The sequence below is a fragment of the Acipenser ruthenus genome, chromosome 33 (genome assembly GCF_902713425.1).
Source record: "Acipenser ruthenus chromosome 33, fAciRut3.2 maternal haplotype, whole genome shotgun sequence".
Lineage (NCBI taxonomy): Eukaryota > Metazoa > Chordata > Actinopteri > Acipenseriformes > Acipenseridae > Acipenser > Acipenser ruthenus.
Genome location: NC_081221.1, coordinates 5,710,836 through 5,736,288, shown reverse-complemented (window position 1 = coordinate 5,736,288; position 25,453 = coordinate 5,710,836). Strand labels below are relative to the sequence as shown.

Below are 25,453 nucleotides of genomic sequence, written 5' to 3'. Positions count from 1 at the left end.
GAGAACAAAACGAAAGTAAAAAGAGAGGAAAACAAACAAGTGCTACGCATGTTGGAAGGACCAGCATGATAGTGTTTTAGGATCAGTGAAGGCGACTGCCCAGCCTGATCTAAGTATTGTTTGTTTTATGTGTTCGAGACTTCATTTTGTTTAAACCTTTTATTTTGTTCTGTCAGCACTGTTTTTGTTTGTTTATTTTTGTTTCAATAAATACGTGCACCATAGCTTATAGCTGTGTCAGCTTCCTTCCTGTGACATATGGTGTCCAGCGTGGGATTGCAGCACTTCCATGAACCCAGGCCAAAACAGATTTTTTTTTTTTTTTTTTTTTTTTTTTAAAGAAAAATGATTTTTTTTTTTTTTTTGAAAAATGGGAAAGAAAGAAAGGCAGCGAGAAAAGAGAATGGAACAAAGGCTGGACAAGCTGCATAACCTGTCTAAAAGGAGAGGAGTGGTGCTTTGCTGTTGGCGAGATCGGGCACGTGTCGCCCGACTACCATCCCCAACACAGGGAAGAGGAATGAATGTCGGCCCTGAGAAGAAAGAAGGGGTGGAGTGGCCGTCCACAGAAGCAGCCAGTACCAGCTGCAGCAGCAAAAAGGGAGAGCAGCTGGGACGCGTTCCTCAGCGCGGTAGAGGTTACCTGTTGGTGCCCCATCTGCAGGCAATGGGGGCATTTCCCACTCAACTGCCCCCTCCCAGAAGAGGAGTGCCCAAAGCCACTGCCACTGCTGGAGTGTCCAGTACTGAATGCAGCAGTGCCGATGCCAGCGCTATTGCCACGCCCGGAGTGTCCATCGCCCAAGAGGGGGGAGCCCGAGCGTCCATCACCCAGAAGGGGGGAGTCCACGCATCCAGCGCCCAGAAGGTGGGAGCCCCCAAGTGTCCAGAAGGGGGGAGCCCGAGCACCCAACACCCAGAAGGGGGGAGCCCCCAAGCGTTCAGTGCCCAGAAGGGGGGAGCCTGAGTGTCCAGCGCCCAGAAGGGGGGAGGCAGAGCGTCCAGAACCCAGAAGGGGGGAGGCCAAGCATACAGTGCCCAGAAGGGGAGAGACCGAGCGTCCTGCACCCAGAAGGGGAGAGGCCGAGCATCCAGCGCCCAGAAGGGAGGAGCCCTCAAGCGTCCAGAAGGGGAGAGGCTGAGCGTCCAGCGCCAAAGAGGGGGTAAGTCGAGCGTTCACAGCCCAAGAAGCGAAAGCCTGTATGTCTAGATCCCAAGAATAGGAAGCCCAAGTCCTCAGTGAGTTAGGGTGAGCCACACCAGTCTCCAGTAACCGAGGGAAAGCCTGTCCGGCAACACATAGTACTGCAACGCCTGCACTGCATAGGGCTGCCAAGCCTGCACCACCTAGGGCCAGTTCGGACAGCATTATCGCTGCCAGCGCAACCATCACTGCCAGAGTACATCGCACCGCTGCTACTGCCGGAGTGCCCCACACTGAGGGCAGCATTACCGCTGCCACCACCACTTCCAGAGTGCACCGCACTGGTGCAAGATCTGCCTTTTCTGAAGGATCCAGCCTTGCTGCTGACAGCGTTGCCATGGGCAGCATTTCCTCTGCCAGGATTGCCTTGGCTGGAGGAGCCAGCCTTGCAGCTATCAGCATTTCCACTGACAGCACTGCCTTTGCTGGAAGAGCCAGCATTGCCACAGGCAGAATTTCCATTGCCAGGATTGCCTTGGCTGGAGGAGCCAGCATTGCCACTAGCAGCATTTCCACTGCCAGGATTGCCTTTGCTGGAGGAACCAGCATGGTTGCTGTCAGCATTTCTACTGCCAGCTTTGCCACTGTCAGCATTCCCCCTGCCAGGATTGCTCCTGCCGGAGGAGCCAGCCTGTTCGCTGTCAGCATGGCCGCTGTCATGTTGTCATTGGAGGAGGGCCACACACCATGGCCACCATGGTCCAATTGTTGCTTCTGTTACTATGACGATCTTTTTGGGACCGAGACTTTGGGGACTTTAAGGGGGGGAGGTGACCATTGGGGCCATGTGTGCTGTGCACAAGGGGAGGGGGGGAGGTATCTAGCAGGGCAGAGGAGAGCCCTGCACCTAATTAGAGGGGGCAGGGAAAAGCCCTGCTTTTAAGTAAATGTATTGTCGATGTTCAAGGAGGAGGAACGTGAGCAAGCAAGAGTTGAAAGAAAACAAAATGAAAATAAAAAAAGAGGAAAACAAACAAGTGCTACGTGTCCTGGAAGGACCAGCACGATTGTGTTTTAGGATCAGTGAAGGCAACTGCCCAGCCTGACTGAAGTTTGTTTTATGTGTTCAAGACTTTGTTTTGTTTAAACCTTTTATTTTGCTCTGTGTACACTTATATTTGAAGAACGTGCAATTAATTGTCGACATAACAAAGTCCATGACCTCTTTGAATTTCAAATATTTAGTACATCAGGCCTCCTGGTGTATTCTGCAATGGCACTGCTTCAGTGGCTCGGCTCTTTTACCTTCTGCTTCTTTACACATCCAATGAACCCTGTACTCTCACCTACCATACCCTACCATACTCTCATGCACCATCAGTGGTCACCCCCACCAGCTTATCCCAGGGCAAACATAATTCTTCTACTGCTATCTTAAATGCATTAAAAATGTCAGAACCAGTGGTTCAAATGTTCTCCACAAATGAAAATTCAAAGTTGGACTGTGTCACTGGTATTGGTGCTTTCACCAAGAGTAGCACAGAAGTACACAAAATAATTACATTCACTTTTTAGCTGATCATAGCTCATTTTAGACATGTTTGGTATATGTTGCTGCATACTCATTTTGGAGAGGAAACATTCTTAAAAGGTGTCTTTTTCTTTGCAAACAGCATCGCATATCTCAATCAGGCATTTTTTTTTTTTACTAAATCTCTGCAATGAGCTCAGAGACTTTGAAACTTGCTATGTAGCAGATCCAGATTCCTTCTCATTACGTTCAAAAACACCTTGGTGGCCTAATAACTGCATTCTGAGATTTTCAATTTTTTTAACCGCTCAGTTCTCTCAGCGAGTCTTGTTGTTTGTTTTGTCTTCTAATAACGACGTAAATTGTATTCTTTAGGGATGGCAATAGAATCTAGGCAGGTAAGACAAGTGTAGACACCCAGCTTTGATTAGAAAAAAATGATTTTTCTGTCCACTCTGGTTAAACTGCCGGTGTTCATGATCAGTCTTTCTCTTCTCACCAGTATCTGGCTTTGACAGAGACATACTTGTGAATTCACTAACCCAGTATATATTGTCTGAAACAAATAATTTATTCTTTCAGATCAGCTCAGTTTTTTTGTTCTCGTCCAGCTAACATTTGTGTTTTCTCGCTATTGATTTCCTTTTGTTTTACTTCCTACTGCTTAAGTTATTATTATTATTATTATTATTATTATTATTATTATTATTATTATTATTAGTAGTAGTAGTCGTAGTTTTTTTCAATTGCCAAAGATATTGTACAGTAGAGCGGTAAACGACCAGGCACATCAGTCTGGGTTGCGTCTCATCTTTATAAAGAACTCCTCTTTATAAAGCAGCCTCCTGGCTTCCCTTTCAAGTAGTAGTAGTAGTTGTAGTAGTCATGGTATTATTATTATTATTATTATTATTATTAATAATAATAATAATAATAATATTTTTTGTAATGTAATTAAAATCGCCAGCACTGAACACCTCATTCAGCTACCGCTTCTAAGACTCTCACTATGACGCACACAAAGATCGTCAATGCGAACAAGGCATACATTTTGGTATTTAGAATCGATGTACATTTCTGAACACTAGAGGGCATTGTATCATGTGTTTTGTATTAAGAGAGAGAACCTGGCTGCGTGGAGTAGTTACATTTCAAAATGATTACAGGCCAGATCAAAGGACACAGAGGGCCACATGTTGTACACCCCTACCCTATACAGTACATTGTCTTCCTACAGAGAGTATTAGCTGACTTTAATCATGGCGCATTAGCACAGTAAATCCATATGACTGAAATAAATTAACAGGAATCCTCATAATCTATAGATAGTTATCCAAGTCCCTAATTCAGAGATTCAGACTGGAGAGCACACATACACTTTTTATACAGAAAGAGCGAGCCCCAGGGTAAAGGCCATGGGTTGAACAGTAACTCAATACATTATCAATGCTATACATATCGTACAGCTATAGCCAAATGTTTAGCATCACCCTATAGAATTAACACATTTTGCTTCATAAAGACGAATGAAACCTGCTGAATAATGTTACATTAACATATTGAAATACATACCACATTGTAGTTTTCCATATACTTAACGAAAAACTGACACAAATTGAAAAATGTAACATGAAATACTGTACTACTATTATGGCTTCTGGTAGACTTTTGCGATACAATTTTGTACTTTCTTTGATTACATGATGTTAAATAAAAGATCTAAATTATGTCTCGATCCTAAGATTCTAGGTGATACAATACTTTTGGCCATAGCTGTAGTCATATTATCTGATAATCGGTTTATTTCAGTGAACAAGTTGTATTTTTGAGTCCTATGATTCATTCTGCTTATTTCATTGATTTGCTTCCGAATCCAGTTGATGCCTGCCCATTCTTTGAAAACTGTACCTTATAACAGAAATGATCTATGGCTGTGCAAAACTGTGTGCCTATAAAAAAAAAGAGAAGCACTGTGTCTATTTTTCAGTTTCTTTTGTATAGCAAGAAATCATCGAAGCTCGAAGCTGCTAGATAAAAAGCAGCCGGATAAATATAAAAGGGTAAAAATATCTAAGAAATAAATTATTGGGAACAGAAATGCAAAAGTGTTGGGGTCACCACATCTAAAGTGGAAGAATGCAAATCCGTGCAGCTGTTTCTGAATGTAATTGTGTTATCGCTTGCAGACCCAACACCTGTCACCCTAATACACAGATAAAAGCTGCTCCTTTCTGTAACGCAATCCTAATGAAAGAATTGTAGAGATCTGCCAGGAGGTTATGTAAATCACTGGGCAGTGATGTCATGGAAGACCAGAGATAAAACCTGCTTGGAAGGGGGCCTAAGACCTTACAAATAAATACCATGTGTGTGTTTGTTTGGTCGTAATTCTTAAGATCTCAGGAGGGAAAAATCAATTCCGAAGATAGGATCAGGTCTCAGATTATCATCAGATAATCTGTGGTAGTGACAGGCTTGCATTAATCTTTGACTTCCGCTTGCACATCTTTGAGTTATTTGCTTTTAACTAAATAATAAACAGAAAACCAACTGGGCATGCTTTGGCTGTTTGTATAATATTACAGCACAGGAGGGCTACGTGCATTATAAATTGGTTTATCAAATTACTAGACGTTACTATTAATTCACTTCAGTTTATTAGCCTCTATAGTGATGCCTATTTTAAGTATAGACATTTTAAAAAATGAAGAAAATGTCCTAGTAAAAAGTACTATAAAGCTATATAATAAGCTTTTTAAGTTTAGAATTACCATTAATTACTGTTATGTCCTTTCAATTACTAAAATTAATTAATATTTGTACTATTATTTGCTGCATTACATCTAACCTTTATTGTAAGTAGACTTTGGTTGTGCTACAACTAGAGCTGTATTATTCATTTACCAGTGAAATGAGTGGTTGTGTTGGAGACAAAAGTTTCAAAACTAATTTTTTTACATGCAGCACAAGAGGGGACAAGAGGTTTCCTCACGTGTTGATTCCACAAGCATGCTCCATTACCCCTGCCTGTTTTCACAGCTATAGTGCAACATCTGTTTTGCAAGAGATTATTATATCTATATCTCTTAAACTCTGCCCTTGACTTTAAGGCTGACGTCTGTATCTAGTCTGCATGGATACAGCAGGACATACAAGTTGCTATTTACACAAAGGTGGGGGCATGGAAAGCACACTTAATGACCCATAGCGTCTTCAGTTGAAGACACAAGGGAAGATCTATATTAAGCAATTCTACATAAGAGGTCTTAGTTCCAGTTGATTGACGGTTCCATGGTGCAACAGCTGAACATGTAAATGCAAGGGTGTGAATTTTTTTTTTTATTCATGCTGGAATTACAATATTTGGCCAATAGGTGGCACTGGGTGCTATGCATTTGGAATAAAGGTACATGTGGGGGAGTGAATTCAGTGACAATGTAAACCAACATAAGGGTACAAGTTTGAAGATATAGGTAAATATTGAAATGTGGCTATCTATGAGCAGGTGCTGTGCAATATGTGGCAGAGGGTCAACAATTTTAAGATTTATTTTAGGATCTCTGCATGTTCACTGATCAAATTCACTTAATGAGTTATTGGCTTTCCTTCTGTGTACTGTGTTTGTGCCCATTATATTTGTTCCATTTATTCCACACTTTTTCCATTTGTCCTTATTTCTTTGGACACGTATAAGCAAGGAAGATTCAATAGAAACCGATCCAACCAGAATCTTAAGCCCCTTTCACACTGGTACTCCTACCCGGGTCCAGACCCGGGTTCTGGACCTCGATCACCAGCCTTGTGTATCTCTCTAACATAGTAAGTGCCATCAACTACTCTGGTGTTTGCAAAATAGCCCTGGAGATAACAAACTTGGTCATCATTTTTCAGAAAATATTACAAAGAAGAGCAGTCTGTCAAGTCAGCTTGATAAAAAAGAAAAAAAATAATTGACGTACTGTAGTAGAGCAAGTTTTTACATGAACGCATTTCACTATTATAATTTCTGTAAATGTGATTGTGCTGTAGCAATTTTCAGTAAATGCAGAAGCATACTTGCCAACATTTGTAAACTGTTCAGTGGGACGCTGACTGTGATAGCGAATGAGGAAAAAATAACCAGAAGCGTAAAGCTGTTCAATTGGAATGTAGAATCACCTAATCTCATTCATATAAATAGAACACTGATTTTTCAGGTTCTTGACTATCTACTGTATATAACCATAGATACGTTACATGTATCATATATATCTTTTAAATATATGAATTTCAGGGGCTAATTAGCAGAGGAACCGTGTATTGAGAAGCTTGTTATCTCAAATTACAACAAAATATTAAACCTAGTTTTGTAAGGCAAGTATATTATTCAGTATTCAACTCCTTCAGAACTATTACATCTGAAGCTGTTGTAAGGTCAAGATAGTGGCTGCATCTGGCAAGATAGCCCCTGTGGTGACAACAGATGAAAAAAAAGCAACAAGACAAGCAACAGCAAACAGGGTGAAAAGAAAGACATGAAGACAACAGAAAATCACCCTTAACTTTGAGAAAAGAAAACAAGCATTTTAAACTACCTCTGTGATAATTAAACAGTGCACAAGCATATTGTCTATTTGAGATTTTAAATGTTTTAAATGCTTTTTTTTACATGCCATAAAAGGTGGAAAGTGAACAGTGTGGCACAGTAAATGATGGAACGGATACATACGTTTGTGTAAACGTAAGTCATCTCTTCAAAACGCTTGTTGAAGTTTCTTTTAGCAGTGCTGCTGTGTATGGAATGCGCATGCCACAGGCTGTCCCAATTGTTGTAAGGTGTTGTGCATGTGTATGCAATGAGTATGCCATACCAGCAACAGTTGTCCTAATAGCATATCAATATGACATTACTTGTAAGATGTCATTAGGGAAAGTACCAGTGTACACTCTGTAAGACAACTAAACCTGCTAAGTCATGTATCACTAATTTTAACCTACATTCAATTAGCCTTAAACTAATTTAATTAATTTAAACTCTTGCAAAACAAAAACAAACAAACAAACAAAAAAGCAGGTACTTATTCACTGGAACTCCATTATATGAATTATTTAAAGCTAATGTTTCATGTCATGAGTAAAGTAGTTGTGCCGACTGTAATAAAACCCTATTACAGTATATATTGCTATCACTCCTGTAATAGTTACTTAACTATATGCCTATTGTATATTACTGATGCCCCTTTATATGACACAGGATCTCAAGGGTTTAAGGGAGATCCATACTATTGTCCCTGAACATGTTGGGATGTTTTGTACCTTTGTGTCTTACAAATAAACTGTTTCATTTGAGAATGCACTATATTAAGGCACCCCAGAAGACCTTTCCCTGACCTAAGAACAACTGACCTAGAGTTCAAGAGTTTGATACGAGGTAGGCCCCATAGGAGATCAGGTCTTTGTATTGTAGAGCAAGATATCCAGACTTACCTTAGACGCATGAAAAGAACGAAGGCAACCAGAAGGGCTCCCAGGGAGATGCAGTGGCCCATGTAATTTATGATGACAGCTATGTGGTAATGTAGTTTGCTTTTTTTCTGGAAAAAAAGACACAGGAAAACTAAACACATGAAGTTGTGCTGAAAAAATAACATCAGGACGGTTTGCTATTGTATCATCACTTTGCTCAGCATACACAAGCACATCTATTTTACCATTTTATTCAAACTAGGATAATTGATATGAAATACAGACCCTAGACAATGGTATGACACACTGCCATACAATAACTTATATGTATTAACAGGTATTTTGGGGATGTGATCTTTTGAACTCCATTGCAACCCAACAAAAACAATGATCGTGATTTTTCGATTTTATTTTTAGAACATTCTTTATGTGAACTCTATGAGCATGAGAAGTTGCCCTGCCAAGACTAATATGCATGAAAAGGACATTTAACATGGTATAATTATACATGCAGTAACTGAAGGGGGGATGAGAAAATAAGTAATCCGCTAAGGCTTAACACAATTTGGATCAAGAGATTAAACACTTCCTGCCTAGTTTCTTCTATTATATCTGTCAACAATTTCTAGAATATCACCTAACCTTGAAGGAAACAAATACAGTATAATAATTACAATTCATGGCCCTAGCTGTGCTTTAAAACATTTCATAACAAATTAAAGATTAGGGGTATTCCTTCACTGGAATCACTGCAGGACAACATAGATACATTGCATGACAGCCAGAGGTAATCCTAATGCCATTTTACCTGTGATAAAAACATGAATCTGTGTAACTTTTCCACTATAATTGTTCCAGAAGTTAGGAAACAAGGAAATATCATTTCCACAAAACCCCACAAGCCTCATCCTTTTCTATTCATAATTCTCCAAGGAGGACAGTGCACCTATCGTCACCTTAAACACCCATGGATTCTTAGCCAAAAGCCATATAGAAACGAATGAGCAGCAGCTGCCACGGATTGCAGGAATAAATATTAATATGAGCTTGCAGCTCAGCGCTAGCAGCCCTGGTGACATTTGATGTACTGAAGTATCTTGCGTTACCTTGAGCTCATTCACTTTGCGTGTGAAAAAGGGGAGTCTTGTCATTTTAATGGCAGTTGTCGTATTAAGAATTCATTCACTACAGTAGTTGCTGATGTCTGAAGCACGTTTACACGTTGCAATTTTCCTCAAGGCCTTTGAGAAATAGAAAACGTGATAGATGGTTTGAGTTCCCGTTATAATCTGGAGGTCCTTTCTTAAATATAGCACTTTCGTTGTTTGGTACAACTTTTTATCATTAGCATCAGGCTGGCAGACTGCAGTAATGTGCCCTAGGCCTCTTTAACATATTTAGTGTTAATTGGAAAGTGCTGTAGCACAGCACAGTTAACTTTATATGCCTACTGCTTGCCTTAAGATTTCCAGTTTTTAAAGGCTGTCGCTTCGTTTATAAGCCTGTAAACTTATCCGAAGACAGTGCCGATAAAGAGCTCTCTTTTTAACACAGCTCTAGGTGTCTGTGGGTGGAGGTGCAAGGGTAGGATTGGACTGTCCAGCTGAGTGTTGATTCCCCGTATCAACACCCTGTCTTCACACACAGGGTTGCAGCTCATCACCATTCATGTTACATTTATTTCACTTCTTACAATCTACACATAGTCCAGTTTCAGATCATTACATAGTCATCCACAGTCTCTAAACCACTACATTTTCTGACCGCTATTATCAGAAATTACCCAAAGAGCACTGTGCTTTGCAGTTCAACATGTTCCTTTGAGGGGACATGCTTTTTTTATATCAGTCTTTATCCTCTTGTCTCAGTTGAACATTGAATTAAGGCTTATGGGTAAAACTAGGTCAGGATATCGGCTTTAGTAACTTTCATTGCTTTGACAATAGCTGTGGGACCCGTAATGTCCACAGAGAAGATGAGAGTCCAGCTTTTATGATGGAAGGCATAGTGACAGAAAGCATTCCCTAGCTACTATGTAGCACTAGCCAAGCACGAGATTGCTTCCACTGTCCTGCCAGCATAGCCTAAACCACTTTCCTTTTCTGCTTTCCATTAACATCTCACTCTCTATTCCTCTGTCCTTGGAGCTCTGACTGCTAAATAAGGTGACCATGACTGTAGGGTTTGGTGAAAGTTTTTGTAATGTGTACATCTATCCCTTAGGAGCTGGGCTGTGACAAACAAAATCCACATTGTTGAATAGATGTAAAATCACTGGGACAGAATACAGTCCAGTCCTTATGCAAATCTAGGGCACACAAGTTTAAGCCCTTTAAAGGTTAGTTGTCTGTACATAATTAAGATTGGAAAAGGTAAATTGTATAATCAAATTTGTTGAAAACAGGTTTAAAGGGATATACAGCACTTTATACCATCTACATTTTTGTAATACTTGATTTCTTACCTGTTTAATATTCTATTACAGTATTTGTGTGCTCTATCATTTTGTTGCAAAAAACACCTGGGTTGATTTGTTTTTGCCTCAGATGCCGTCTGAATTAATTATTTAATTAACAAAGAACTGGAGGGTAGGTGTTGTCACAAAGACGGCCAGAGTGGGTTGCGTCAGACCAGACAGGAATACACAGACAGAGACGGTGGTGATGATAAGCTGAGTGCAATGGCTGCACTCAGCGTTTATTAACAAATAAAAAGGTTTTAAACGGTACACAAAACAGGACACGGCACTTGCGCCAAAATAAAGAGACAGACAAAACGGACTAACACTAAACAAACGGTGCACGGAGACAAACAAACACGGTGAGAACAAACACTTATATTTCACGTTTTTACTGCTTTAACTCTCCTCTCTCTCTCACCCGTTCTCCTCTTCCGAACACCCAACCACAAGTGACTAAAACGTGCATCTATATATACTGTTGTGCTGGGATTCAATTACTAATTAATTACTCACTTGAATCCCAGCACGTGAATTCATTACGTGCAACCCCGTGCCACACATTATACACATTTTATCTGCACGTGAAGTGATGTGCCATCCTCGTGCCTAAATATAATTATACACTTTAAACACACGTGAAACACAGACCCGTTTATATCCCGTGTACCAATCTATACACCAACATTAACATACGCACCCATACATACATACACAGAACACACAAATGCACACAGGGGCGGGGCACTTTGCCACAGTGTTATGTGCTATTTGTAGAGAGAATCATTCACTGCTGTCTTTTCTAAAATAACCGATGCAACATAGAAAGATACCAATGTGTACAGAAGCTGTAACAATTTTATGATGCATTTTGTAATTCTAGAATTTGTATATCAGTTAAAATATACATTCATACTCTTCAGTACATGTACATGTACCTATTTAAATTGATATGTTTTATTATAAATCATATAAAATATTGAAATTACCATTTGGATTGAAGAGGACAGGCAAATGTATGATGTAATTACCCAACACTGCAATACATGAAAGAAGAGTGTTATGTTTTATAATGTAAACTACAATGAGAGCTGCCCCCAGCTATGACTTCACCCTTAGCTTAATTTTAATGTTTTTTTGTGGGTTTTTTTTAACCTAGGGAAAATGTTCAGCAAATGATTATATAAAACATAAATGCATTACTAAAGAGCTTAAATTTAGGATTCACTAAGTAAGGAGAAGTTGCTGTAACACTTTGGATTTACAAAAAAAGTGAATTCACATAGGTGCTGCCCTATTTGTGTTACTCAAAGAATCCTTTTTATTTTGTACAGGTTATATGTCTAAAACAATAAGTGACTGCCTACAATTTGTCTTGGAGTGCTTCGACAGATCATGGTTAAGGTTAGAGCAAAGATTATTGTTTATACTGCAGAGGTTATGTGTTAGATGTTTCAGAGTAGGTTGTGCAGGAAATTTACATATTTTCTGGTTCAGATTACGGTTAGGTTAGAAACCAGAGATACTCAGGTGTCCTTTCTTATTAGTCTGATATACATCGCCATCATTCCAGCTGTCAAGTCAATCACCTCTTTTCATCCACCAGACATAAGCAACAGTGGAGAGAATGGCCCAGCCAGGGAAATGTCCATCTAAGGGCTGAACAGTCGTAGTTGCTGGAGAGTAATGAAGCAGACTAGCCCCATCTAATAATCCACGCTAGCCCTGCAGGAGTGCAAAGGCCATAGCAGTGGTCACTGTGTATCCTCAGCCAAGATCAGAAACTTGCCACAGGATTCGAGCTACAATTGTATGACTCACTCTGTACCTGACAAACGACCATCCTTTTTAGTTAAGCCACTGCATGTATTGAAGTCCCTACAGCTAAAACTACCATTGTGGAAGATACACAAAATGCCTAATTGGAATAATGTAGTTAACATCATATGTTAGTAAAATTGAACAGGGTTTGGAATACTGAATCTTTAAATTAATCATGAAAGTGTGATTCTTTTGTATAGCTTTAAAAGTATGTAAATAATTAATGGATTAGATGCATTCCAGAATGACTTTAGGGAAAAGTCTGCATTTATTTACAGTGTAAAAAAACACATACTTGGCTTTCATGCACAGAAGTTGATTTCTGTGTTCTGGCACTGTCTTTGGGGATTTCAGTTTACTTAACATTGTTTACACTGATGGCTATGCTAATTTAGAAGCTTACAAGGGGACTGACATCATGAACCCAAAGAAACCCAAGCTGAAATAAGAGCTGCTACAGTGCCTTTATTGCATTTACATGTGAGATAAAAGAGAATAAACAGGCAATAAAAGCAGGGTTTCAGATCTTCCACCGGGCACTGCTAAAAATAAGTTAAACAAAATAAGAGCAGGGACGATATTTTATGAAGCACATTGATTTTATGAGGCAGTGCAGGGTAATTTGAACATGAGCACACTTGCAGTACAGTAGTTGCTTTGAGTTTATGATCTTCTACTTGCTGTACAAATAGTTGACTTACAGATTTTCCTAACAACCCCCCCCCCCCCCCCCCTGAAACATGTCTACAAACTTATAAAATGTGTTTTCTGGGAATTGCTGGTATCTCATGTGCAGCTATGGCCAAAAGTTTTGCATCACCCTATATAATTAACAGATGTTGCTTCATAAAGTCAAATGAAACTTGCTGGATAATGTTTCGTTAACATATTAAATTACATACCGCTTTGTAGTTTTCCCATATACTTAACAAAAAACTGACAAGAATTGCGAAATGGTAATCTAACATGAAATACTGTACTAATATTATGGCTTCCGTTGGACTTCTGCAATATTATTTTGTAGTTTCTTTAATTACATGATGTTTAATAAAATATCTAAATTATGTTCATATAGTCTATTTTAAATTGTCTCAATCCAAAAATTCTAGGTGATGCAAAACTTTTGGCCATAGCTGTATGCACTAGCACGCAGCATCAGTATTGATTCAAGTGAGGGGGTTCCCGAGTGGCGCATCCAGTAAAGGCGCTCCACGTGGAGTGCAGGATGCGCTCTATAGTCTGGACATCGCGAGTTCGAGCCCAGGCTATTCCACAGCTGACCATGGACGGGATCCCTCAGGGGGCGGCACACAATTGGCCGAGCGTCGGCCGAGGGGAGGAGGGGGGGAGGTTTAGGTCGGCCAGGGTGTCCTCGGCTCACCGCGCACCAGCAACCCCTGTAGTCTGGCTGGGCACCTGCGGGCTTGCCTGTAAGCTGCCCGAGAGCTGTGTTGTCCTCCCACGCTGTAGCTCTTGGGTGGCTGCATGGTGAGTCCACAGTGTGAAAAAAAAGCGGTCGGCTGACAGCACACACTTCGGAGGACAGTGTGTGTTCGTCTTCGCCCTTCCAAGTCAGCGCAGGGGTGGTAGTGGTGAGCTGAGCTTACAAAAATAATTGGCCATTCTAAATTCGAAAATAATGTCATATGAGAAAATAATAAAAATAATTGGCAACAACTAAATTTATAAAAAAAAAAAAGTATTGATTCAAGTGTATTTTTCAGCTCTTTGTTGTTCATAAAGTGTTTAAGTGCACAATCTCGTCCTGGCCTTCCTTCTAGACTATAACCCATCAAATCAATAGCTCTCTGTGGCAGGGCTGAGGCCCTGCACATATAAAATTGTACAGATTATTTTATTTTATATTGAATCCCTGCATTGTGTCTGGGTTCCCCTTCAGCAGGCAAACAAGATGGTTAATCTGACCAGATTGGAGTGGAATTCAAAATACATTTGCAGAATTATTCAATCTAGCTCGAACACATACAGCATATAGGAGGAGCTGACACAGCTCTGGGTTGTTGGGATTATTTATAGAAAGGCTGTGCTCTCTGTACCTACACAAAGATAAATTTTGCTTGTGTGCTTTATTTTTGGTTGATTTCTTCGTGTAATTGTTTATTTTGTTATTCTATAATAAAAGTGCGCAAGGAAAGCAATTTAAACTGTAGTCTCTGTCTAGTGTGTACCCTATAGTCGTCACTAGCCAACATTGACCACCAGGCTACCCTTCCAGTCGCCCTTACACAAATGAAATTGGGCATATTTGTTTACTGCGGCAACTCATTTCTAGGTTATTGTAATGCAAAACAAAGTGAGGAAGAAGGTGAAAAACAGCTGACAAAAACATAAATTCTCCCTTTTGACTCAAACAAATTTAACAAAAGAAAATTCCTGATCTCAATTTGTCATTGCCTTAGTCCTAGACACTGCATTTATTCCCTTGTCTGTTTCTAAATAAAAAAAAAAAATAAATTCTTAATTTCTTGACAAGAGACATTTAGTTCTCAGTTGTGATTTGGGTTGTCTTGATCTTGTACTGACAAGATAGAATCAGTCTGTATGAAAAAAGATGATAAATGATTGCTATATCATACTTTGTCTGACGAGCAATTAATGTCAACCTGTTTACAGAATCTGCTGGATGAATCAGGTTTTAATGTGTTGCTTACTTCACTACCAGAAAACAGGTGTTAAGTGTCTAGTGTCCCATATGTTTTGTAATGACCTTTATCAGCTACAATATAGCACTAAATTGTGCTTCCCTGAGCCTGTTGGTGGTATTCATAACCTCTGCAGATAGAAAGCATTGCTGTTCCATGACTTCCTGGAAGAGGTGCGGTCCTCTTGGAACCACCACAGTGTGGTGAAATGGGCAGCCTCGCTGGCTTCCTTAGAAGGTGTGGGACGATAGGCTTCCCACCAGTGGACTCGACCATCGCGGCCCTGGTGCAAGCTCCTCCAGTAGGGGGTTTACCTAAAGACCTGCGCTTGGCCAACACGGCAGGCCTCTTGACAGTGTACTTGGATGGCATACTGCAGTCGGCACCCCTCCCTGAACCGGTGGCTTCAGAGATGCGCCTGGTTTCAAGCACGCTGCTCCAGATCCCTGGCTTGTAGTGGCTTGCAGGCAGCTTTGGCTAGCCCAAACGAGAGTCCCTGATGAACAAAAGGCTGCGTTTCTTGACGCGCCAATATCCCCTGGCCATGCCTTCGGTCCAGCTGTGGAGGAAATACTGCAACACTCCTCAGATAGCCTCAATGCTCCCTTCCCGTACTCCGATACAGGAGACAACGAGGCGTCGGTGTCCACCTGTGACACACACGGTGACTCGGACGGTACCGATCCCCACTGCCCTGTGTGACGACCTAGGGAACTGCCTTCAGGCTTCCGCAGCAGCTAATAGCCAGGCCCCACCTGCAATGACGGGAGGATGCCGGACGTGGGATCCCAATGCAACAGTGCTCCCAGAGGAAGTTCCAATGCCGCCCCAGGCAGCCTCCGCAGCGGGCCCCGCCCCAGCCTCAACAGCCCCAGCAGGGCCCCTAAAGACTTGCGACCTCAGACCCAATCCTTCACACAGCACCAGCTACAGTATGGGCGCACTTGCACCTCAGACAATTGGGTACTCGCTACCGTACACACCGGCTATGCACTTCAGTTCCGTGTAGGTCCTCCTCCTTTTCGAGGGATCACGGTTACATCAGTGAGCGACCATCTCCAAGTCTCGGCCCTCAAGCAAGAAGTAGTGGCATTACTTCTCAAGCAAGCCATCAGCCTCGTAGAGTCCACCTGCAAAGAAGGACGACGGCCTTCACCCCATCCTAGACCCGAGACACCTCAATGGGTTCTTGAGGAGAGGAGGTTCCAAACGCGACAGACACCATTGGCTGACAGTGTCTTGCGTATGCTGGGAAGCCCTGCGCTGGTGGAGGCAAACCTCTCACATGCACAAAGATGTAAGGATGGGGGTGATCCACAGCCGGCAGGTGGTGACGACAGATGCATCCAACTTGGGGTGCAGCCTGGGCAGGCAGAGGAGTCTGCGAGTCCTGGTCAGGCCGTTGGACATTTCTGCATCTAAATGTGCTGGATTTGCAAGCTGTTCACTTTGCTCTCCAGCATTTTCTCCCGGTGCTCCAAGAGAGATCTGTCCTTGTCCAGACGGACAACATGTTGGTAGTGGCATATGTAAACCTCCAGGGAGGACTTCTGTCCCCGGGGTTACATCACATAGCCATCAGATTACTGACTTGGGCACAACGGAACCTGTTATCCCTCCGAGCTGTTCATCTTCCCGGAGTGGTGATGCATTAACATATTTTCTCTTAGTACATATGACAAAATGTATACTTTGTGAATTGTCACAACGAAAATGCAAATTGTTGTATGCTTGCGCTGCAACTGGCCCATTTTAGCACATTTACCCCAGAGTACTGAAGCAGTCGGCAGCAGGGTGCTATAAGGATTGTGTGTTTGCTGGGTAGATAGCTAAAGTAATCAGGGTTGCATGCCTTTGATTTAACAGCAGCTACAGTGGTGGTTATTAATATTGAATCATCTATCAGTTCCTATTATGCAAAGATGGTTGAACGGTTTCAATATTTACCATACTTTATGCTTGTCACAAAGACGGCCGGAGTGGGTGGCGTCAGACCAGAAGCAGGAAATAAATAAACAGAGAGATGGGGCTTTGGTAAAGCTGAGCGCGTGATTGCGGTCAGCATTTAATAATTAAACAGAACAGAACAGAAAATAAAAGGTTTTAACACAAAACACGGGACACGGCACTTGCGCCAAAATAAATAGACAAACAAAACGTACTAAACACTCTCTAAACACTCTCTCTCCCGTTCTCCACTCTCGAACACCCAAACACGAGTGAAAGAAAATGTGTCTATATATACTGTTGTGCTGGGATTCAATTACTAATTAATTATTCACTTGAATCCCAGCACGTGAATTAATTCTGTGCAACCCCGTGCTCACATATTACATTTAACCAGCACGTGAAGTGATTTGTGCTCTCCTCGTGCCTAAATACAAATCTACACTTTTTAAATACACGTGAAACACAGACCCGTTTATATCCCATGTACCAATCTATACACCAACATTAACACACGCACGCAACATACAACATATAACACACAAATGCACGCAGGGGCGGGGCACATTGCCACATATACCCCCCCTTGTGCGCAGCACACATGGCCTCAACGGCCACCTCCCCCCTTAAAAACCCAGCAGTCCAGGACAAAGTCTCGGGCTGGAAAGGGAGGCTTCAGTGGGCCCATGGCTGGCCATGCTGTCAGCACCCCTGCCGGTAGTGGCACGGCTGACAGCATGCTGGTCCATTCCTGCAGTGAAACTGCTGCTGGGGAAAGTCTCCCCCTGTCTTTGTAGCCGGTAGCTCCCTTTGGTGGGGCTCCGACCACAGTACTTCCAGCAGCAAAGAAGCTGCAGTGGGAGCAGGTCTCCTGACCTCCCCCACGATCTCCAGCAGCGAAACTGCTGCTGGGGTTGGTGGTCTCCAAACCTCCTCCCCCTTCTTCGTGGCCGACAGCTCCCCTTTCTGGGGCTCCGGCCACCGTACTCCCTGTGGTGGAGGTACGGGAAGCAGAGACAGCTCCTGCTACTCTGCTTCTGGCGGTGGTGGAGGCAGAGGCAGCTCCTGCTCCTCTGCTCCTGGCGGTGGTGGAGGCAGAGGCAGCTCCTGCTCCTCTGCTCCTTTCAGCAGCATAAATAGAGGCTGCTGGGGGACACCAGCATCCTGCCCTTCTCCCCCCCAGAAAAATTCAGGGGGTTGAGACTGTAACTCCTCCCCTTCTGGCTCTTGGGACGGCAGCGATGGCTCCTCCCCCTTTAGCTCTCGGGATGGCAGCAGCAGGTGAACCAACAGGTATTCTCCCTCTGCTGGCAGCTTGGGTCCTAGGGCTGTGGAAGCCCCGACTTCCCTCTCTTCGGGCTGTGGACGCACCGACTCCTCCCTTTTGGGCTGTGGATGCACCGACTCCTCCCTTTTGGGCTGTGGACGCACCGACTCCTCCCTTTTGGGCTGTGGACGCACCGACTCCTCCCTTTTGGGCTGTGGACGCACCGACTCCCCCCTCTTGGGCTGTGGATGTTCGGGCTCCCCCCACTCAGGCGTAGGACGTTCGGGCTCCTCCCACTCAGGCGTAGGACGTTCGGGCTCCTCCCACTCAGGCGTAGGACGTTCGGGCTCCTCCCACTCAGGCGTAGGACGTTCGGGCTCCTCCCACTCAGGCGTAGGACGTTCGGGCTCCTCCCACTCAGGCGTAGGACGTTCGGGCTCCTCCCACTCAGGCGTAGGACGTTCGGGCTCCTCCCACTCAGGCGTAGGACGTTCGGGCTCCTCCCGCTTGGGCTGTGGATGCTCGCGCTCCTCCAGCTTGGGCTGTGGACGCTCAGGCTCCTCCCGCTTGGGCTGTGGGCGCTCTGGCTCCTCCCACTCGGGCTGTGGATGCTCTGGCTCCTCCCGCTCGGGCTGTGGACGCAAAACCAGCAGGCATTCTTCCTCTGCTGGTGGAGACGGCGACAGCAGGCATTCTTCCTCTGCTGGTGGACCTGCTACCTGGGCTGCTGTTCCATTTATAGTTGCCTCCAGGTAGCTGAGGAATAACCCCACACCTTCCTCCCAGGTGCTTATGGTCTGTTCCCTCTCGTAAGCCTCCCATCGTTCGCTATCCATAAACAGCAGGAACCGGACGACTACTGGTATAGACTGGGCCTCCAGCCCAGCATTTTCCAGCATCCAGTCCCGCACTTTGATGGCGTCTTCTGCCATTTTTTTTTCCCTCTTTTTTTTTTTTTTAATCCAAAAATGCGGTTCCTGCTCTGGCCTGAGTCCTGGAGGCGCTGTAGATCCCACTCAGAACACCACGTGTCACAAAGACGGCCGGAGTGGGTGGTGTCAGACCAGAAGCAGGAAATAAATAAACAGAGAGATGGGGTTTTGGTAAAGCTGAGCGCGTGATTGCGCTCAGCATTTAATAATTAAACAGAACAGAACAGAAAATAAAAGGTTTTAACACAAAACACGGGACACGGCACTTGCGCCAAAATAAATAGACAAACAAAACGTACTAAACACTTAACAAACGGTGCATGGAGAGACAAACAAACATGGTGAGTACAAACACTTTACGTTTTTATTTCGCTTTTCTTTCTCCTTCTCTCTCTCTCCCGTTCTCCACTCTCGAACACCCAAACACGAGTGAAAGAAAATGTGTCTATATATACTGTTGTGCTGGGATTCAATTACTAATTAATTATTCACTTGAATCCCAGCACGTGAATTAATTCTGTGCAACCCCGTGCTCACATATTACATTTAACCAGCACGTGAAGTGATTTGTGCTCTCCTCGTGCCTAAATACAAATCTACACTTTTTAAATACACGTGAAACACAGACCCGTTTATATCCCGTGTACCAATCTATACACCAACATTAACACACGCACGCAACATACAACATATAACACACAAATGCACGCAGGGGCGGGGCACATTGCCACAATGCTATATTAAATTTGTATTTGAATACACTTTGATGCTTTTTATTATGATGCACATTGTGATAATGTGCATTTTAAGAAAATACTGTTACGAGATGATCTCCTACCATTGCCCTGAGTCTGTCGCCACTCAATTTCTAACTGTGTTCGCTGAACCTAGTCTCTATTGTGCAATTGAAATAGTCACTAGGATTAACTTTGTTTTTTCCTTTTAGAGCCTTTGATTAAGTCTCCCCTAAACCTTAATCCAGGGTTCCCTTAAGATGTCTTCATAATTCATAGCCTTGGGATTAGTCTAGTTTCTCTTTGCTGGACTCTCTCCAAAGCTGCAATCTCTCCAAAGCTGCAATGTCCTTTGTGTAATGTAAGCACTGAAATTGAACATAGTATCCCACAGATTGCTTACTATAGATCACAGATTCCTTCATGAAGGCAATACGAGTTTCAGTATTCTCTCCAAATTATGTCCTGTTTAAATAAGAATAAAGCAATCTATAATGTATAGTACTTTTGAATATATGCTAGGCCCCACTCCCCTATGAATGTGTGGTATAAACTGGTACTCACATATGCCCCAATGGCAGTTAAAACCGATTGACCTAAAGAAAGTTTGGATAAGTATTTAGATGTTTATAGTAAAGTACGGTACCTCTTCGTTTAGTATTTCCTGGCACTGGGAATAGTTGACTTTTACAGCCCAGGTTCCATTGGTCAGGCACTCTCTGTACACATTATCTATGAAGAGAAAAGATGATCCATGAAAAGAGAGCAATTCTTATTTAATATTCAACACAGAACACTGTTGGTCATGCTGGTTAAAGAGATGGAAATGGTGGTTCATACAAAAACAAACAACACAACATTCCCATTACTGTGAAATTTTTCACTTAATTGATGGTTGTTGACATTCTACACATATCTTGCCATTCATGTGAATATGTCATTGTACTGTGTGGTTAAAAGGAGTGGGTGAAGATAACAATAGAGGGACAATTATTTTTTATAATTCACACTCATTTTGCCAAACCCATGGAGAACTGTTAAAGAGTAAATTCATATACCATTTGAATTTTGTTTTTATCATTATCTGTGTATTTCAAACTTTCTTTTAAAGCCGGGTCCACACCTGAGTGATCAGTTGCGCAACCCAGTTGTTCCCGAAATCGCGCAAATCAGTTGCAAGAAATTGCAGTGTCCACATCTGAGCAATTACTTGTGCCACAAGGTTCCCGCATCTACAAGATTCATTTTTTATGATAACTGAGGGGACAGTTTTTTTTTTTTTTTTTTTTACATTTTTATTCTATCTACAAGGTGAAGTAGTTTTTTTTGGTTTTGACAACCGAGTTGACACGTTTTTTTTTCACCCGTGTCTACAAGTTTAGAATCGTATTTATTTTATTTATTTTTTGACAACCGAGGTGACACAGGTCGTAATGTGTCCAGTAATTAACGAGGAAGAGTTGGCTGTAATTATTTTTTCAACTGTTATTTTTAGAGCTTCTTAATGTGCAAGCTGTGCAGTCAGCATTATAAGAACCCATCAGAGTTGGAGAATTGCCACGTGATCGCCTGCGTCTACAGAAGTTGCTCAGCTGGTTGCTTGGAAAGTAGAGCACTGCTCTATTTCAGGCAACTGGTTGCGCAACTGCTCGCAACTGGTTGCAGGGACGTCCACATATAAGTGACTTGGTTGCAAGCAACTAAGTTGCGCAACTGATCGCTCAGGTGTGGACCCAGCTTTATACACCACCTCAGGAGCATGAAACATGCACAACTCTGTTTGTCCGTCTAGACTTCTGTCACATGATTTTTCTATTCATGGTTCAAAATAAATGGATGAAAAAAAAACCTTTCAAACACTTTTAATAACCCCCCACCCCCTACATGCTTGCCCCATGACAAATTAACTGCCCTAATTCCTGCATATACTGTATGTTGCCTGAAGTGACATAATCTGACAGTTTCTATTAGCTGTGAGACATTCAAACCTTCTACGAAAAACAGCTTACGTTTTGTAAAAAAAAAAAAAAAAAAAGCCTTAATGTTGCTGGGCACAGGACTTATAAGGTTCATTCTTTTGACCTGTGGCCAAGGTTCATCAACATATAGAGCATATGAAATAATGACAACCACACATAACCATGGGGAAAAATTATCTCTCAGAAGACTTTCTAAGGCAATTTAAATACTACCAGTAGTCACCATGGTCTAGTCACGTTAATCATAACAGTTCATGATGCCCATTCATTTAATCATTAGTTCAAAAGGAAATGTATGAAATTAATTTTCTTGGTGAACTGATAAAACATGTTTATGCTCATTCTTAAATTGTTTTTCATAATTCATCAAGATGTGAATGCCCTCTGAGGTGGTTTAGTAAAAGTACCATTTCAAGTTTAAAGCTGTTTTTAAATTATTTTTATTTTTTAATAACATAAGCAAGTACATTTGTGAAAGGCTTCTTGTTGAAACCTTGTCCTTTTACTTCTATCTCTTTGGTCACTGGAAGTGTAAATGTACTGTTAAGTTTCAAATCTATACTATACTAAATTATTGTACAACCTAAAAATAAAAGACAAAACAAATTATTGCCCATCAGTATGCATCAATAATCTCATTATTCACAATTATTGGAGTACACCTACCCTCCTGAGTGTATTGATGCAATTTGATGATGCTGCTGAATCTCTACAGGTGAGAAAATGGCTGCTGTCAGCACGGGTAAAGCAAATTACACTAATGCAATTAAACATACAGCTTGTGCTCTCTAAACTCTTCCTGTCCTGTTTGCATGCTTGTATCTTTATTAGTCCCCCATTGCTGTCAGTCACGTTGGCACTGCTGAAGATAAGTTGGTGACATTTACTGTGGATCACCATCAATCAAAACCCATAGCACATTCAATTTATTGTCAATAAGAACTACATTAACATGAGACAGGGTATGCCACTCTACTATTGATCGCATTAGATATTTGCTCAGCGGTTTTGTGTTGCATTATTAATAGGGATTCTCACATGAATGCCATGTTTGAACACATAGATCAATACAAATCAAAATGTATCTATGATTAGACTGTGGTGTTGCATTGTTTATTATGATCTGCACAGAAATTCTGAACTTTATTTATTTTCTGCTGTTCAGTATTTGGGTCCCCCAAGGGGGCTTGTTGCCGAAAGGTCAGATCAACAGCGAGTCATGCAACACCACCTTTATTTGTTTGCACTGATTGTCAGGAGCTTGCAGTTAATTGAGCAATCATAACTCGGATACAGCACTGGATGCTTTAGGAAAAGACAGTGTGGATGAAAAAAATAGAGCAAGCTAATGAATATACCAGTGATCTTGAGTTAAAAATATTACTTGTGAAGACATGAATTTCACTCACCTTTTAAAAAATGGTAAGTAGAACTTTTGTTTTCTGTGCATGAGAATCATAAATCAGATGACTGAGAAGGACTTAATGATGTATAGTTGTTTAATGAATGCTCCTGCAAGTTATTCAAATACAGGTTGTAGAACAACATGACAAAGACTACAAAAAAAGAGTACAGTACTCTTGTGTGACATTGGGGATATACTGTATAATATAATTCTCATCTTTACAACATCATATACCAATATTTTTTCTCTCGGATAACACTGATTTGTAATTCATGTCTATAAGACGAGTACTGTAAGTGAGCAACAGTTTCAAACCCAGTACAGCCAAAATTATATAAGTTTGCAGCCATACATTTTGCTACAATTCTCAGTTACAATAAAGTGACAGGGGACTAAACATTAAAATTTCCACAATACTGTCAAATATCACATGAAATAAACTTTGCCAAAGATGAATTCCAAACATATAAAATATGCCACTGGTTGTGTCAATGTCTTGTTGGGTCCCCCCTTGGTTTCTGCCTCATTCTGTCTGGCCTGGTATCCAGTAACATGGTCTTATCTTCTTTTCAACAGCTCTATCATGTTTAGCTTTGCAACCCTTCATAATTCATGAGCACTGAAATACACACTGCAGATAAATATGCATTCTATAAGCATTTGCTCTGGGATGTCAGCTTTTGAAGTATGTTGTCATTAGAAAAACTAAAATATGCCCCTAATCCTAGTTCTCCACTGCTCCAGGTCTCTACACCTAACACAGCTAGTGTTATTTTAGAACTGGTGTAAATGCAGGAACAACATTGTGACCGATGCTAAATCAGACCAGCGGAAGCATGGTATTTGGCACTGCTATTCTTGGAAGGTCCAAGTGTGTCTGGCGAGAGACAGAATTGGAGTGGATCCAAGACATGCTGTGTCCCTTTTGTGATCTTGATTTACGGCAATCCTGATTGCATATAAAACCCGGGGGTTATCTCAAGGCCATGTTAATGGTCCTGGGAAATGTGATTTATGTGGTCTTGCATGATGCCTGCATGCAATTATGTGATAACGTCATGATAGCATGAGGTAAATCATACTATCATACTTCACACTAACGGCAGAAGCACTTCGTTTGATTAGGTCACACCTTATTGCATTAAAGACCGACTAGGATTTGGTTTGACTGCTACACTGCAGGGGTTTCCATATTTTTAACTCAAATTAAAATGCATACATACTGTACACTATCTTTCAGCACATATTGGGACAGTACCTTTTGGGTGTGCCGGGTGGCTGGTGGACATGTTGTGAGCTGTAAGCAAATAAAACAGGTACATCTTGCAGCGTTAGGGAAATTAGCTGAATCATGTGACATGCCAAGTGGTCATCCATACAGTGGGTGGAAGAAGAGATTTATCAGTCTCAAAAAGGAATGATAGTGAGTGCCGGTCTAGTCTGAAAACCAAGGACCACAGCGTCACGTGTGTCTATAAGGACACATCAATTCTAAGCCATGCACAAATATTGTAAATTATGCAGCATACTGTCTTCATTATAATTAGGGCTTCTGTTTTTCAAGTTTTATTAACTGTATTTTTCAGGTGCTTATTTTTAGCTATTTTCGAGTATTATGTAAATCGTTTTTTTCGGGGCTTTCATTTTTGATATACTGTATGAAATTAGTGTTTTCGGTTACTTTCCAAAATGCTTGAGCGGTACATTTAGGAGTAGATTCTGTCATCAATGTGATCTGATAAAATCTAAATTTCAATCACTATAACCAACCACATCACCTGCTGCCAAATAACTGGATTATGTGCAACAGCTCTCTTGATAATTTGATTGCCCCACAGAGCAATGCAAATTACTATTACGACTAGTACCCCTTGCCATCCTTTTATACTTGGCATCCTTTTATACTTGGCCTAATTAATGAATGGTATTCACATCTATAGCTATGGGCAAACGTTTTGCATCACCCTACAATTAACTAATTTTGCTTCATAAAGTCAAATGAATCCTGCTGAATAATGTTATGTTAACATATTGAATAACATACCACTTTCTAGTTTTCAATATACTTAATGAAAAACTGACAACAAATTTAAAATGTGACATTTTATGTAACATGAAATATTGTAA

At 41.6% G+C, this 25,453-nt stretch overlaps 1 protein-coding gene across 1 annotated transcript in view; it reads right to left on the bottom strand.

Moving 5' to 3' along the window:
* The window catches only part of crhr1 (corticotropin releasing hormone receptor 1), a 185,227-nt gene that overhangs the window by 39,033 nt on the left and 120,741 nt on the right, over window positions 1-25,453 (bottom strand). The window contains exons 4-5 of the mRNA XM_059006700.1: window positions 20,589-20,674; window positions 8,142-8,248 (exon numbers count right to left, since the gene is read on the bottom strand). Coding sequence (XP_058862683.1) covers window positions 8,142-8,248; window positions 20,589-20,674 — 193 coding nt within the window. The remainder of the gene's footprint in view (window positions 1-8,141; window positions 8,249-20,588; window positions 20,675-25,453) is intronic.